General features: G+C 27.3%; 1 protein-coding gene across 1 annotated transcript; it reads left to right on the top strand.

Moving 5' to 3' along the window:
* The first annotated feature begins 750 nt into the window (after positions 1 to 750).
* Positions 751 to 5,495, top strand: LOC129966822 (uncharacterized). The gene is made up of 3 exons (XM_056081400.1): positions 751 to 773; positions 2,680 to 2,787; positions 4,289 to 5,495. Exons 1-3 carry the CDS (start codon positions 768 to 770, stop codon positions 4,931 to 4,933), a joined length of 759 nt encoding a protein of 252 aa, XP_055937375.1. The 5' UTR covers positions 751 to 767; the 3' UTR covers positions 4,934 to 5,495.
* Positions 5,496 to 18,025: the final 12,530 nt, after the last annotated feature.

The raw sequence follows: 18,025 nt of genomic DNA, 5'->3' as shown, positions 1-18,025 counted from the left end.
AAGTTAAAGTATGAATTCAAGCGGTTAGAAAATAATTAATTAAAAAACAGAGAAAAACTTAATTTATGACAAACATATACACTCAAACTTTTAATGGGAAAGATGGTTTTGAAACCTTTTGAAGATTTAATCCATGTCAACAAAGAACTGCTACTTTGTCCTGAATAATACGCAAACAAAATCATTTTTGGACATTAAGTTTAAATGAAATCGTTACCCTAACGTGTGCCAGAAAATTGACGGAAATATCATATCCCTATTTTTTTCTATTTGAAGAGAAAAAAAAAATATTTTTTTTGTTTGACCTTCCTTTTTACGATAAGCCATTTAAAAAAAAAGAAAAACTATTTTTAGTTGTTTGAATTTCCAGTTGATATTTAGAGAGAAACTCCCCAAATAATTTTCAGCCCATTTAATTCTATTCAAAACAATGGACACCACAGACTCGCAAACAATATTTCCTTGCCAAAATCTAATTCCCGTTATTCCAAAGTAAACAATTCGCTTTGTAGATGCTTCAGTGTATCGTTTTACTCGAACTCCGTTATTTGGTATTGAATCGTCGCAGTTGAAATCTTCTGTTTAAGCCAAGAATTCCTCGGACACCACTAGAACAATGGGAAAAAAAGGAATTGAAGAAGATCCAGGAAAATTTTCGAAGGCCAATTTGAAGGATTCAAATCAAGTGGATAATCCACTTTCCACTATAAAAACATTTTGAGGGGGGTTTTGGGAAAAAGTAAACATTCTGTTCCTTGACGGAAGAGATGGAGGTTTGTTGCTCTTTTGATCGAACAATTATAATTAATGTTTTCTATCTGTATGATAACTCATCGATATTGTAATATTTTATATTATTTCTGTGTATCGTTTAAAATTTTTTTTTCATGACATTAATTCTTGCTTTTTTTAACTTGGATCTTTTTTTCTTTACTCAAATTAAAGTTTTATCATTTAGAGATAAGATAGTGGCATTCATTATACGAAATATGTTCTTTTTTATGAATAATTATTTGTTTTCTTTGTTTCTGAATTTAGACGCATTACATGCAGTTTGCAAATTTTACTCCGTAATTTTGATTCCTTATTTTTTTTTTTTTTTTTACCACCAGCACTTTTATCTTATGTAAAAATTTATTTGAAATCTTATTTTAAGCATGGCATATAAAAGAAAATGAAGAAGAGTTTGAAATATTTGAATATAATTTCATTTTTTTACTTATTATGTTTATGAACGATTGTAATCATATATAATTTTTATTGTTTTTATTTTAGCGTTTTAATGCATAATAAACAAACGATAATTTTTTCCCCTTATTTTTATTCCGTTTTATACGTTTCAATTTTATCTTGGAATTTTGCTTGTTCACTGATTATTTATAAATCTTATTTTGTGCATGTTTTTTTATGATACCATAAATAAATGAGAGAAATTTTCGAATATATTCCTTTAATTACACTATGTATAAATAAGGGTAGTCATTCCTAACTTTCGTATCCAGCAGTATAACAACGGCTAATAATTCCCCACGGCTTGACTATTTTTCTTTTCTTATTAAATTATATTCAAAAAGTGAAAAAAATCTCCGTAATATTTTGTCTTCGTAGATCCTACAAGTCTGGTGATTATTTATTTTTGCTCCTCCGTTTTCCTTGGCTGCTACATCACTCTCTGCTTTATTAATTCCCAAAACTCAAATTACAATAAAAAATTCAATTTTGTATTTAATGGCTTATATTAATATTGTCAAAAAAAAAACCTCCACCCGTTAAACTAAATGACTCCTACTATTAACGTAATATTTGACGAAATTTTAATAAGAATTGGCGGTTTTCATTTGAATTAGGAATTGCAATACTTCTGATATCATTATGGTAATTTTGTGGCAACTTCCACATCATACTTTTTAGCGAATTGTGCCATTTATAAATCGCATTATTGGCATATTCCTCTTTGCATTGCTACTTATTTTGCAATAAAAAGTAATTTTTTTGTTGATATGCTTTTTCTGAGAGTAGATCTCACCTTTTTTTTTTTTTTAATCATAGTTGCTTTTTACAATTTTAGCTAACTATTTGCTTCACCCCCTCAAACTTAGTGCGCACGGTTTTTTTATACATATTTGTTTTAATAGAACTTCTCAGATAAGAGTGAGATGAACATTTAATTCACAATCCCCGTAAATCAGGCGATATATGCATTCGAAAGTCTAATATGAAGAAAATACATTTTATCATCAAATTTTAATAAAGCTACAGTTATGCAATGAATTGCCTTTTTGTGCCTTTTTAGTTCAGTATTAAAATTTTTATTTAAATGTTCCATGTAAAATAGAATATTTTTAAAATTAATATGTAACAGATAACTTGAAATGGAATAGTAATATAAAAAAAAATCAACATCGGAATTTTTCCGTGATTTTTTGTGTAAACAATTATATTTAAAAATGCATATTTTGAAATTTGTTTCTGATTGATAAACATGTTGAATTATGAATGAAAAAAGAATACGGCTGTAATAAAAAAATGTTTTGTTTTTAAACCCTTTTATTTTGTTTAATTACAATTATTAGCTCGTTATATATATTCTTTCATTGCATACGTTCATTTTTGCATAAAGGAAGTTAATTGTTCTATATATATGCCTTGCTAATATCAAGTTTTTTTTTTCTTCAACAGATATTTTGGAAGTTTATCATCGCATGCATTTTCCTGTGGAATAATGTCAACTCGCAGACAATCCAAATACCCGAGAAAGGTTTCAGCGATCAGTACAAAAGCGAAAACGTAAGCTTGCTTATTTTTTTCAGCAGAGAAATAAGCATTTATATTTCCATCTCAAAAATAGATTTCATAAGAAATCTCAGAAAATTATGAAATAATTTTAAAAATTTATAATATGAAGTGTAAAAATCTTATTATATTGAGAAGAAGTAGCAATAAACATTTGTTTTTCCTTTATAGGAAAGCCTATTACAAGCGCACATAATTTTTTGAACAAATTGTATTGAATTAGGATGATTTGGAATGCCTTTTATTGAAAAAAAATGGCAGAAAATTTTATAAAATGATTATTTTCGAATATCATAATCCCGAGTTAGCTGCTTGTGTAAACACAGGATGATTATAATTTAAATATCGCTACCCATGATATTTTAAAAGAAAACCTACTGAATTTCGGTAGTATGGGTCTTAGAAAATGAAATGATTAATGATCTCCATCATCCTCCTCTCATAGAAATTTAAGATATAAAAGAAAAATTATTTTATTAATGAATTAAACATAAATTTTTATTTTAATTATCTTCTGCGGTCCAATCTTGAGATCTATTGTTACAGAAACTCACCAGGAGCTACCGCATATATGGACCAAAAATTTATTTAATTTATTACCAATTGATAATTGTCATAAAAAGTAAAAAAAAAGAAAAGAATGAAATGTAAAGAAATAAAATATAAAACAAGTGTTTTGTCATCGATTATAACACAAGTGTACTTAATTTCATAATTCGAGAAGATTTATGTATGTTAATTTCTTAGGGCGGTATCAATTAAAAAAAAACTAAATAATCAAAAGTGGTGGTGATTCTTCAATATTTAAATAAAAAGAAAAAAAAAATTATATTTTGAAGGAAAAAAAATACTCGTATTAAAAATTAATCTGAGTTATGTGGTTTGCTCCTCCGAAAAACCCGGGATAAAAACGCGAAAAAAGTCTTTATTTTTTCTATTTACAAGCTGAGACGTAATATAGGTCCTCGGTGGATCAGCCCCTTTTCAGCGAAATTTTCAGCAAACCAAATTAAATATATCTCACGAACTACTACGAATTTTGTAACGAAATTTGATACACATGCATAAAAAGACCTGATGAATCGAATTATTGAAAAATATTGATTTTCGTAATGGAAAAATTTCGAGATAGTATTTAATTAACTATGCTTACTAATTCGGTTAACCAGTTTGTGTATCTCAACAAATCTGTCCCTTTAAGCCATTTCCATCGACACCAATTTTATGGAGATGCGATACTAAATACGAAAGTTACAGAGGTGTTCCTTTTTTTTTTTTTTTTTTTTGCTAACGACTGAACAAAATCTAACTCAATATTTCCTTCCTTACTTTTTCTTATTCTTTAATTTTTCATGAAGGACATATTAAACTTAATATTTTCTTATAGTGGTCCTATTATTTGCTAATGCTGACATATTCCACAGTAAAATGAGGTTTCTTTTGTAATGAATTATTGATGATTCATTTTATGTAAAAAAAATTTCAAATCTTTCAGACGCTCGGCCAGTACACGTTCGGCTACAACGAAGACCACGCTTCGGGAGGCTCTTTCCGTCGAGAAACCGGCGACCAATACGGCAACAAAATCGGTTCCTACGGCCTCAGAGTCGCCGATGGACGTGTCAGGATCGTCAACTATGTCGCCGACCACAACGGATACCGCGCGGACGTCGTCAGCAACGAGCCAGGACTCTACTCCCACCGCCACAACGGATTCTTCGGAATCGACAAAACCAACATCTACGGAGTAGCCATCCCTGGCCTCAGGTTCTCTGGTGAAGCTCCATACCTCACCTTCAGTAACGCTCATCAGCAGGTGCCTGTCGAAACCGCACATCAAGAGCAGGCTGCCAATTGGGAGGATTCTGTCCAAGACCTTGTTGTTGAAGATGAGCCATTGTATACTCAAGCGTATGCAATCACTGATGAAGTTACAGAAGGCGGCAAAATGGTCCAAAAATCCATCGACTTTGAAGCTGCAGCCTCTAATGAAAGATTGAACGAAGTAACGGAAAACAATTTTATAGATGGCAATCCAGAGCAAGTTGGCGAGTCTCGTAATGTGGAAACTGCAGTAGAATCATCAACAAGTAACAACTCCACAGATGTTACAACCACGGCAGCGCCAACCAAAGATTAAACTTTCAATAAAGACTGGAAAGAATCAAAATTGGGGACACACTAAAATTTTATTTTGTTTCTTTGGATTATTTTGTATAAAAATATTCTATTGGATTGCTCCCAAAACTGTATATTGATGGGCGATGATGATTCAAATATTTGCTGAAATAACAAAATATATAGAACTGATATTAGAAATTCTTTTTAAATGTGAACAATTTTATTAATGAAAATATTTGTTTTTCAATTTTAAAGTCTGATTATTGTAAACATCTGGTTTAAAAATTAGTTTCTATCACAAAATAATCAGCATCATCAAAATAGATATTAGAAAGTGATTTTGTTATGAAGCTGAAGTAAATCTTCAATCGATAAAAATGCTGGAAGATAAAAATACAATTTTTTAAAAATGAGAAAAAAAAATTTAATCGAATTTAACATAAAAATTTTTTGACTGAATTTTCTTCGAAATTGATAAGCAATATTATATTCTTCATGAAAAAGATTCGAAACCTATTTATACTGATTAAAATATAATTATAATCAAAGCAAATAACGAGCAAGACACTTTTCCCTCTCGGTTTAAAATCTCCATTTTATTTTTAAATTAAAAAATAAAAAATTTCGAATAATCATTTTGATAAACATTTTTCTTATTTAATTTTTTATAACAATTAAAGAATTTGTATTACTTCTTTATATCCTGTTGTCTCTTTCATTTGCAAAACTTACTTTATTTTTGAATTTTTAAAATCGTATTTGTATAATCTGGTACTATTAATATTAAAAAAACAATCTTCGAAATTCTATCATTGATGTCTTTGATATAACATTGTTAACTAAAATTTTAAAAAATAATATGAATCTTATAAGAATGATTCGACTGCTGCTTAAAAATCAAAATTTCTATTTATTTTGATTTCAATATATTTTAGATATGTTTATATCTAGTAATGTTTACAAACTATAGTTACAACACAGATATATCGAAATATATCTGAAAAGTACAAATCTTAATCAAAAGTGGATAATTAATGATTCTTAATTTAATAACTAAATTAAATTTTGGGAAAAGTTATGATGTTTATTACAAAAACACCAAATTTAAAAAGTTTCGTGCTGCCATCTAATGTTGAAAACATACATTAAAGCATATAAAGAAAATATACATATAAATTGTAGAAAAAGAAAAAAAATATTTTCATCGGATTTTTTTTTTTTTTTTCAAATACTATCAGCAATTTCAAAAGAATTTGATTTTCGATTTCCTTTATGCTAAAAAAACTGCTACTAAATTATTTTGACAAATATCTTAATTATTATAAATATTTAAAGTGTATACAAATTGTACGAAAAAAATGAATAAAAATTTTTTATAACATATTTCTATGAATGTTTATTTGTTTCGAAAATTATGTTAGCCTGTAAAGTTATCTGGATCTTAGAATTTATTTCGTACATTTCATTTTCGTTTAGTTAAATTTTCTTAGTGCTTTTATTTTAAATAGAAGGCCAGGTACTGCAATAATACCACTAAATTTAAAGAGTTTCGCCATCTTAGTACAAAAGAAACTTTGGGATCGTCTAACCGCTCTGTAAATAAATATCTTCACTCTCTTATCTAATTGTTTTCCTGCATGCTTATTGACAATGTATATCATTAAATGGGTAACGCAAGAATGGATAACCCAACCCTATTTTATTTTTTTTATTTTTTCGTCTTTAAGTTAAAGAACTCCAGAAGTGTTTTAAAAGTGTCAGTAAATTCTATTCAGAAAAAGAAGATCGTAGAGTCAATGTTAGGGCGAAATATAGTTTTTCCTAATGTTTTTAGTATTTCCTTATACCATATGAAACCTCAAATAATTTCTCGAAACTGGAATATATTAAAGTTATTTATCAGATTATCTTATTAATAACTCTTGTATATTTTTTCTTATCTTAAGAGAGAATTTGAAAACATACATTTCAAGAATCATAACCGTCTTTTTTATCATTATAATGAAAAAAGACAACATAGAAATACAATGAAAATGTATTTAAAGAAGCTTAAAATACAATCAGAATTATTAATGAAAGGAATTCGAACCCTTATGGATTTAACTTGCACCAGACCCGCTTATATGACGGTTCTTCGGTGGAATCGGGTCTCGAACCTGAAGCCCTCCGTCTCCAAAGCCGGGGCCTTACCACCAGGCCACACAGCCCTAATGATTGCGCCCTATTCGACAAAGTAACTACATATCAAATTTGGTAGTTCGAGGTCTGCCCGTCTGTGCTAGAGATATCTTATATAGAGACATACAAACTTATTAATATTTTCAGGTTAAATTTATAGGCCTGATATTTAAACTGAATAATTTAAAAAAATTCTATATGTCTAAAAACTGAAAATTTTATTATTGACTCGAATACAGCATTCAACATATCTACATGATATAATATTCATAATTAAAACAATATATTAATTAATTAATTTTTCCTAAGAGAAATTATAATCCTTATATTATAATAATAATTATCCTTATATTATGATAATTATCCTTTTAATAATCCTAAGAAGAAGTTAGCTAGGAAATGACAAAATATTTCTCTTTCATATTTTATTTTATGTATTTTACGACGCATAAAAAGAAAAACTAGCATAATGAAATATTTATATATTATTTTAATTTTCTCATATACGAAGTGTACATAAAGAACGTATTGAAGAGAGAATGTATTGAGAAAAGAATGTATAGAGAATGTATTAAAAAAGAAAATTCTATAAGGATTTGTATGTATGTAGTTTCTAAACTTTTATTTCGGATTCAGAAAGTATCCTTTTTATGGTTTTTATACTTTTTTAAATCCAAAACAAATTTTTTAGAAACTATATCTGTGCAAATGGCTATGAGATGTTAAAATTGGTTATAAATCCTAAAGTAATAGATAATTCTCAAAGATGTGGTGAATGAGAGGGGGGGAGGAGTACTCCTCCTTTTCCCAAGCCGATATTTTATTCACCATTCAGTTAAAATTAACGGACATAATCAAACGGTTTTCTTCTTCTTTTTTTTCCCTACTCACCGAGGATGTTTTCATGAATATAAACGCAGTATTAAAAAGAAGAACAATTTTTTTTTTAACTCCAAGAATGTATTTTTAAGGATATTTGTTGGCGTTTATTCAAAATAAAATTTTTTTGAAAGAAAAAAAAATTATTTACTCTGCAAAATTCGCCAAACTTGTGTTTACAGCGTTGTATATTAGTTTATGACTTGGGAAAGTTCATCTCTAGAGTTATCATTTTCACTGTGTCACCTCCTACCCCCTCTCAGAAGTGAAATGCACATCATCCATGTTCCTGACTATTCCATCCGAATTTTGAGTAGAACTGATATTCTATAAATTTTACATTATTGGGAACTAACTGTATGCGAAGTTCGTGACTGTGATATCGAAATGCATCGATATTTTAAATTAATTTAAATGTTGCATTGGTTGTAATTAAATGATTTCCATAATTAAAATTAAAATATTTTTAGTTTTAATGTGTTCTTATAAGTTGCGCAACATTATAAAAATATTCAATAGGAAAAAATAGAAACAAAAATAATTAATAAGAAACAGCAAATTTTTCTTATCTTAAATTTTTAAGAATAAAAAAAAATGTTCTAATCATAATAATAATAAAAAAAGAAATACAAGTTTCAATTTATCTTATAACTTTAAAAGAGTAAGTCTTGTATATATATAAGTTTATTTCGTGTGTATCGGGAACAGATCTAACGATTTGGATCAAACTTTATATTTAGATAAAGTTTTGCTTTTTAAGTTTGTCTATTTTCCTGAAAAAACGCGATTTTACACACGCAGACACACACACACACACACAAACACACACACACACACAAAAAAAGAACTCTTCCTCAATATTTGAATAAGTAACTTTTGCTTCGAAGTGCGGGCAGTGCCGTATAGTAGCCAGAACAATATGAATGACGTAGGTCCTGGTTCGGTTGCGCTTTTTGCTTTATTTTTTGCTTATGTAATTTATATTTAATATTTTTGTATTTAGTTTATCTATATAAGTAGGTGTATTTCCTAAAAAACGCAATTTTGTACCAAAAAAAATATAACTAACTATTACAGCCTTTTTCTATCTGCTCTCATGCTAGCAATGTCGTAAAGTGCCATCTCGGACTCGATTTTAGCATGCTAACTGAATGTAAGCTCAAAAATATGATAGATAAACTAAATGAATATTGTCATATAGCAGATGGTTTCGAATAACATGTTAAACTAAATACATTCATATTTTTATTTATTTAAATGATCAGTTTACATGCATGTAAGATTGGAAAAGGTTTATATGCAATCAGCATGTGACTTGTATCTAAATATTTTCACCAAAAAAAAAAAAAACAATTTCACACACACACACACACACAACCCTGCCAAACGAAGTTTGGTTCTTCTAGATATTAGAAATCTCAAAATAGTTTTTGTACAATAGTTTCGTAGTTAGACAACCAAAAACTGCACTAGAAAATTAGAATTCCATAATGTCATCTGATCGGTATACCTATAGAACTTGAAGGTTCTTCACACTGTAGATGGTTTCATCCTTTCCCCGAATTAGAATTTGAATCAAAATCCCATGTCATGAAACAAGAATCCATTAGTCAAGGTTCATTGCATTCATTGTTTCGGAATGCCTGCTTTGACACCCATCCACCTTCCGATAAAAGATTTCTTTTAAAATTCCTGCGTGTTCCTATACGATATTTATCGCAAACAAATGACATTATTTTCTTTTTCTTGTTTTCTTCATCATCCATATGAAATGCATGTTTCAATCATCAATCATATATTTTGCGACCTAACAGGAAACTGATCCAGTTGAAAGTTGCGGAAATTGCTATTCAACCAGAAATAAAAGGAAAGGCAAAAGCTACCACACACAGACAATGCGAGCAGAATAGAAACATACTTTCACTCTTTTGGATTTTAGTGTGTATATTTAGAACCTCAACAATGATAGGCTACTTCCTGTAACATCTTCCGTATATAGCAGGAAATCTAAACAATCACCACTTCCATCAGTCATCGGCTATTAGGAATCTTGCCAATGGGTTTTGCTTCTGGTTTTTATGGCCAATCATTAACGGAACCCCCCTTTTTTTCTCTGCCTGATTTTTGCCAGCGAGAAAAATAATCAACAAATAAAAAAAACCCGCATTATGCAATGGCATTCGGCCATAATGGAACACGGGTCTGAAAAAGGGGGTATTTAACAAAACACGTGTGGGAACTTTTGCCCCAGTGGTCACATTATTTCGATCTCTATCTGGATGAGAATTGGCGGGGGAAAAAGTTCCATCTTTTGTTTTGCAGAAGAAAGCGCGTAAGGATTAGGGTCTTTTGTTTGCTGTCTTTTCTGTTTGAGTGTGAAAATGGTTCAGCTGAGACTTAGGTATCTTGATTGCGGAAAGTTGTAGCAAGGGTTGCTGACAATTAGTGAAAGTGTCTCTAAAAGTAAACAGCGCCAAAGATGACGCCAAATCGAATGAATTTCTATTTTTGAAGCCTCTTTGTAGAAAGTTTTATGATTTATTTATAGTTCAAAGAATAATTAGTAAAATAAACCGGGAGAGTAAGAATTCCTTTTAATATTCTATGAACATCTTGTATTAATTATTTTTTAATGGGTAAATTGGGATTGCTAATAATGGCAAAGCTATTTTTTACAATCTGTGAGACATGCCTTTCAAATAGACTTATAATAATTATAAAAAAAGCGAATTAGCTTTGGCCTATGGACAAAAGATAGCAGAAAAATATAAGAAACCAATACACTGATACGGAAATACACTGATTATTAAAATCAAAATAAAAAAAATATTTTCTAATTTAAATATTTTCTATTAAATTATATTAAAAATTCTATAATATTATATTAAAAATATTTTCTATTAAATCAAAATAAAAAAAAAATATTCTAAAATAAGTAATTACTATCACTTGTAGATCACCATCATATGCTGTTTGTGTAGAACTGAGAAATAAAAATATATAAATATTTGGTATTAATGATATAAATAGATACGCATTATGTTATCAGCTGTCATCAAATCTTCTCCGTATTAAATATTTTAAATAAACTCGCAAATTTTTTAAATCAATAATTAGATAATTTTCAATGAAATTTCTTTAAATTTCAGGATATTAAAAGGATTATAAATAATGAAGAAGAAGAATTTGCTCTTTTAAAATTTTGATTTCTGGTAATAATTTTCTGATTTTTCTGGATAGACTAACAGATTTCGAAAGATGTTTTTTATTGTTTCATACGCTTTTCATTATTGATAATAAACAAAACCACGCATATAAATATAACAAGGAAAAAAATTGAATATTATAATTTTTAAGTATTTTTATTTCGAGGAATATAATCTTTAATAGATGTTGTAGAACCGCCAGTTCTATAATTTTCATTGATTTTCTAAGAGTTTTGCCATTAAATAAGCAAACAATTGCTTTTCTTTTTAAGGATTTTTTTAAAGATAATAATTTTTTTTTCCAGAAAAGATGTCACTTCAATTAGCATTTTCTAAAATATATAATATTCTGCTCATATCAACAAGTTTATGAAGAAAAATTAGTTGCCCATACTCAAGCCTTTCTTACTGCATAAGAAGAATACATTGTTTTAAATAATTCAATCTGAATGATTTTGAGACACTTTTTAAATAGTGCTAGCTTGATTTTTAATACTTTTCATTTAACTGTTTCAATGCTTGCAACGACTTAAAGTGCGCTTTTTTTATTATAAGAAATAAACAAAGTTTTTTTACGGCAAATTAAAAAACTATTTTGATATTTTGTTTATATACTGCTCTTTTTAAAAATTTGAGCCAATAATAAAAACTAAAGGTTGACCTAAAGATAAAGAAATTAAATGATCAAATTATTAAAATAAATGAAATACCTAATATTTATATCTAATAATTAAAATGTTTAAAATAGCATATTATATAATATATTAAATCAATGAAAAATATAATGGCTGAAGTTCGTGAAAGAAAGAGAATGTTTATTAATTAAAGCAGACAAAACAAACCAAAGAAAATGCATACATTTTCTCTGCGCATACATTCATTAGCAATAAATTAAAAGAAAAGAAAAAAGGAAAGGAAAAGAAAAAAAAAATATCAAATCTCTAGTCCGAAGAATCGTGATGTGTTAATGTTATCTTGATACAAAACATACTTTATCGACTGCGTTTTTATAATACAGATTCGCATTCTTTCTAAATAAATTACAAATTTATGAAATTATAAAAAAATATTAAAAAATATGAAATACTTATAAAAATTTGAACGTAAGTACATAAGCAAATCCTGAAAATCAAATATTTCTGAAATACAAATTTAACAAGTTCTGTTGAATAAAAGATTATATTGTGAAAATAGAGTGTTCCATTAGCAGTTAACAGAGCATTTCAATAAAGTCAATTATAAAAGTGTGCTGCATGACAAATATCCAAAAAGGTTTTTTTTAAATCCAAGAAAAAATTGCACTGAATTTTTTTTAAATTTTAAAGTGATGCTAATTTTGTCAAATAAAGAAAAAATGGTAAAATTTTGATTGCTTTTTAATTAAATGAAACTTTAATTATTCCTAAAGCATAATTCCCAATTACTAATATAAATATTACTCACTATTTATTACAGGAATGCAAATGGTTTACTTTATAAATATTTAATGTCAATTAGTTTAATTATTCCTAAAGCTTAATTCCCAATTTCTAATATAAATATTACTCACTATTTATTAGAGGAAAGCCAAAAACCGATGCCGAAAATACTAAATTTGCTACTTTAGTCTGCTAATTTAGTCTCTGATGCAAATGGTTTGCTTTATAAAAATTTGATGTTTTTAACTATTTTGATGCCACACAACTTATAGGTAATATACCTGCCTAAAAACGTTATGTTGTTTAAAACAGACAATCTAGACATGCTCTACCAGGAATAAAAGTATATTATTTTATCGCTTTGAAAATAAAAAAAGTGAAATGTTTTGCGCTATTAAGTAATAAAATATGAATTCGAATTTTATATATCATTCTAATTAATTTTAAATTAACGACAGAAAGGCATAAGTCAAATAGAGATTTTAATTAGGGATTAGATTATTTGTTGAACCTATTAGAAATCCGTTAAACTGCGAATAAAAGTTATGACAGTTTAAAAATTAATTAATATAAATGTTTCAAGTACAATTTTAAATGCACATTCAAAGAGAACTGAAAATAATTTTCTTCGAATTGCAAGAACAATTCTTTGAAATTTATTTCCTACATTTTATTCCCATTGAAATGATTTCATTTGCTTTTATCAAAGAATAGAATCCCAATTCAGAAGATAAAAACTCCTGAACATTTCTAGGTATGACGAAACAAAAATTATTTACCCACGTTTAAATAACAGGAGCATTCATTGATTGAAATATGTGAAAGATTAAGGTAAACAATCGGATGATGAACCAGAAAACATTAAAGAATATCGAAAACAATTGACAGTGAAACTAAAAAAACTGAGGGGGAGGATTGATAGAGTAAACAAAAGCAGTTTAATTATTTGGTATTGAATTCGGACAAATTGTCTAATTCAGCGATAAAATCTTATGATTGTCTCTTTCTTCTATTATCTTGATCTCTTAATCATTGGAGTAGAAAGGCGAAACCTAGTGTACAAATCAGAAACTCAAAACGATCATTACTTTCGAACATATTAGTGTAAATATTAATTTATATTTGAGAAATAAATAAATATTATAATATTAAATTTTATATCAATAAATGTAGTGACGAGCGCCTGTTGGCGAGCGCCATCTGCTGGTTGTTAGACGGAGTTGACGCTGGTTAGACGGAGAGCAGATCAGACGGATCTGGACAAGAGTGAAGACGTGTCAGATCAGACGGATCTGGACAAGAGTGAAGACGTGTCAGATCAGACGGATCTGGGCGAGAGTGAAGACGTGGCAGATCAGACGGATCTGGACGAGAGTGAAGACGTGTCAGATCAGACGGATCTGGGCGAGAGTGAAGACGTGTCAGATCAGACGGATCTGGACGAAAGTAAAGACGAGACGAGATGCGACGTATTCGACGAAATCTACTGAATGTTCAATTCTTTTATGTTAATGTATATATATATCCTAAATGTCCTAATCGTCCTAAATGTAATTAAATGTGCGTTCTAAAATAGTAGTGATTTCTGAGTCCTACATAAATACTATGCTTAAATTAAGATATAATAACTATAACTTATAATAATTATGACTTAAATATTTGGACAAATATTCTCCCAATAGGTGTTTTTTTTTGTTATTTAAAAGTCATAAAATTGAAAGAATTAAACTTTTTTTAATACTGAATGGTTAGAATTAAAATAATTCTATTTAGAATATTGTAGAGAAGAAAACTGATTTTACAGAAATAATAAATTTTCTTGGTAAGCAGAACATGGAAGAGTACCGCTGTCTCTATTATTAACAACAACAAAAAAAAAATGTTTTTGTGTGTGTGTTGCGGTTTACAGGCCAGAACGTTTGATCTAGAATTCATAACTGGACACATATATACTTTGAAAGGTAAAAATGTGCATCTTCGATAGATATTTTAATTCATTAAAAATTAGTTGGAATTTTAATAATTTATCATGAAATTTCAGAAAACATTACAGAACAAAAATGATTTTTAAGTCTTCTTAAAGCTCACATTTTTTCTTCTAACCGATTTTTTTTTCCTTTCCTTTTATTTTCAATTACATTAAAATAAAAAATATTATTTTTAATTATATTTATTTTCAATTACATTAATTGCATTAAAATTTTATTTTCAATTACATTAATTACATTAAAATTTTATTATCAATTACATTAATTACATTAAAATTTTATTTTCAATTACATTAAAATTTTATTTTCAATTACATTAATTACATTAAAAGTTTATTTTCAATTACATTAATTACATTAAAAGTTTATTTTCAATTACATTAAAATTTTATTTTCAATTACATTAATTACATTAAAAGTTTATTTTCAATTACATTAAAATTTTATTTTCAATTACATTAATTACATTAAAATTTTATTTTCAATTACATTAAAATATAATTATTTTAAGCGTGTTTTCCAATAATATATTTCACCGTTGAATGAAAGCTCAAACTATTTTAATTGTTGCTACTAATATTTCATTTTGACTTTTTTCCATTATTACTCATCAAAATATGAACATTCTGCTTATTTTTCTATGTTGACAGAGTTTCAGTATAAAACGTGCTTTCAATAAAATCTTTCCTTTTTTGTACATACAATTAAGACTTGGTTTCATAATCAAGCAAAGATGAAAAATTTATAAAAGTGTGTCCATTTTTAAACGCTTTCACTCTTTCCTATTACACAATTGGTTAGTTAAAGATATAGATAGAAAACAAAGAAATGTATAGCACAATGAAAAAAATGATTTAAAGTTTCTAAAGTATTATTAATTATATATTTATCAAAGTCAAGAGGAAAGTAAATATTTTGCTTAGGAAGCTAATAAAATTGTTATATAAAATATTTAATTAAAATTTTTAGCAACCATTAATCCTGACGAACCAACTGATCTCTAAAAGCAGCTATTATAATCATAATTTTTTTTGAGAAAATGAATGATAGACAAAGAGAAAGAATAAATATCGTTGAATATTTTTCATGCAAAGTTTGAAAAAGATCAGTATAACTTTTACAAATTATACCAATTTAAGAGGAAATTATTTACTTTTTAACTCAAACAAGTTACAGACTGCTCGTGAATATTAAGTATTATTTCAAAATGAATATGAAGTAATAAAAATGAATTTGATTTTTTTTTTACTGATTAAACAAAAACATCCGAAAAGTAAACCACACTATGTAACCTAAATGTTCTCATTTCATAAAAAAATAATAATAAATGCTACTTTAAAAAAATGATTCCATATCCATTTTGGAATATCACTCAATTTTTATGAACATGGTATTTTTTGGGGGCAGTCGGATAAAGAAATAATTCCCGCGTTACATTTGAATAAGATTTAAAAAAGGAATTTTTATTTACATATTTTAACAAAATTAATGAATTAATATAATGAAAACAATTCTCGAAGCTAATATTAAATAATAATCATAAAATAGTAAATTTTGTAAATAAAATTTAATTACTTATTTCATAATGTAACTTTCTTGCATACTAAATATATATAGAGAACGTGTTATAATCATAAAATAAGCTTCCGAAATTTGATTGAATCTGCTCGTTCTAGATCTTTCCGATTTTCTATGTAGTGTGTTTTTTCTCTGTTCATTTTACTTGAACATGATAAATTATTGTTGTTCATTAAATCTCAAAAATCTGTTTGTGTTAAACTTGATATTTGATTATCAGTCCTTATGTTTCATTTTATAATTCATGTAACGTAAATATTCACCCGATTTCTTTAATTGTACTTTCAGCTGAACAAAAAAGTATTTCTAAACTTATAAATATCTGACATTATACTAAAATGAAAATATTATAAACCTGTTGAATAAATATTTAAAATTGCATACATGAGGTAAATGAACTCGAAGAATTCCACCGAAAATTTAAATTGTATTTTTGTTTATTTTTTTTATTTATATGTGCGTTTCCGTATTCATTTCTGCGGAATTAAGAATAATATTAGTCCATGTTTAAAATATATAAAAAGCATATCTTTAAATAGTTAAATTTCGTACTTCTGATATGGAGCAAAAGAACGAAAATAATTAAAGTTCGAAGACTTTTTCTTCGAAATTTCAATAATAATAATAATAAATAAATAAAATAATATAAAATAAATCGTAATAATATTTTGCAAAATACAATGCCAACGAGAAACTTTTATGCAAAATACCTTAAATATATTTCAGTTTCATTATCATATTCATTTCCTGATTTCTGAAGCAAAATTCATTTTATTCTTTTTTTTATTGTTCGTATAATTCGTCCAAATTTATAAAAATTAATGAAAAATATTTATGAAATATTTATATAAAATTAGAGTTTAGATTTCATTTCAAAATACATTCAGCAATTCAACCAGTGCTCTCACATTATTTACTGGTTTATCTTTAAAAACTGATGAATTTTTCCCTTTAAAAATAGAAAATTAAATTTTTAAAATGCATCAAATTTGCCATTCAGCTTTGTAGCAGTATAGAATAAAACAAATTTAATGATATTGATAAAAGAAAATAAGAGAAGATTTTATTAAAAAAATAATTTAAAATTTTATTCTAAAAGCTAAATTGACAGAAAAAAATCCAAAATAACCATCGATAACAATATATATTTATTAATTTCATCGTCATCTGCCTTTGAAGCAATACGACAGCTATTTGGAAATGGGCCTAGCAGTTTTGTGTAGTTGAAAATAAAATCTGAACAATTTTTTTTAAGCGGTGAGGTTATAATACGCAAATACAATACTTTTTTATTTATTTGGACATGAAACTAGAAGCCGACTTGTGAAATCAAATACCCCGAGAATAATACTATGTCCCTGGCACCATTTAATGCTACAACGTCATTGAGTCTTCCGCATCAGCATCGTCGATTCGGTTATTTTTTAAAAAGGAAAGCGAACCAGTTATCAGAAATAAATTACTATTTTAGAAAACTGTTGTAAACCATCCAGTTTAGAGACCGGACCCATTAAGTTTCAGAAACAAAAATGAACATTTCGTTGAAAATTATTAAGAATTAAAAAAAATCATTAGCAAATTTTTAACCATTTTTCTTAAAAATTATTCGAATTTATGATCGTTTCCTTCCCGATTTGGTTTAATACTACGTTTTTGCAGACATTTTTGTATTGTTTCTTGAAATCCAGACAATGATAGAAACATAAGGGAATAATTCTCTCTTTTCTCCATTTTACTTTACATGCATTGTATCATCTCACCAAAGGCGCGAAGAAAATATTTTTATTATTATAAAGCTGATATATTTCAATAACAACAAAAAAATTAAATTTTTTTTCTGCTATCAAGCTTTTTATCTCATTTA

Source organism: Argiope bruennichi, chromosome 4, assembly GCF_947563725.1.
Source record: "Argiope bruennichi chromosome 4, qqArgBrue1.1, whole genome shotgun sequence".
Lineage (NCBI taxonomy): Eukaryota > Metazoa > Arthropoda > Arachnida > Araneae > Araneidae > Argiope > Argiope bruennichi.
This window is presented reverse-complemented; position numbering and strand designations above follow the sequence as displayed.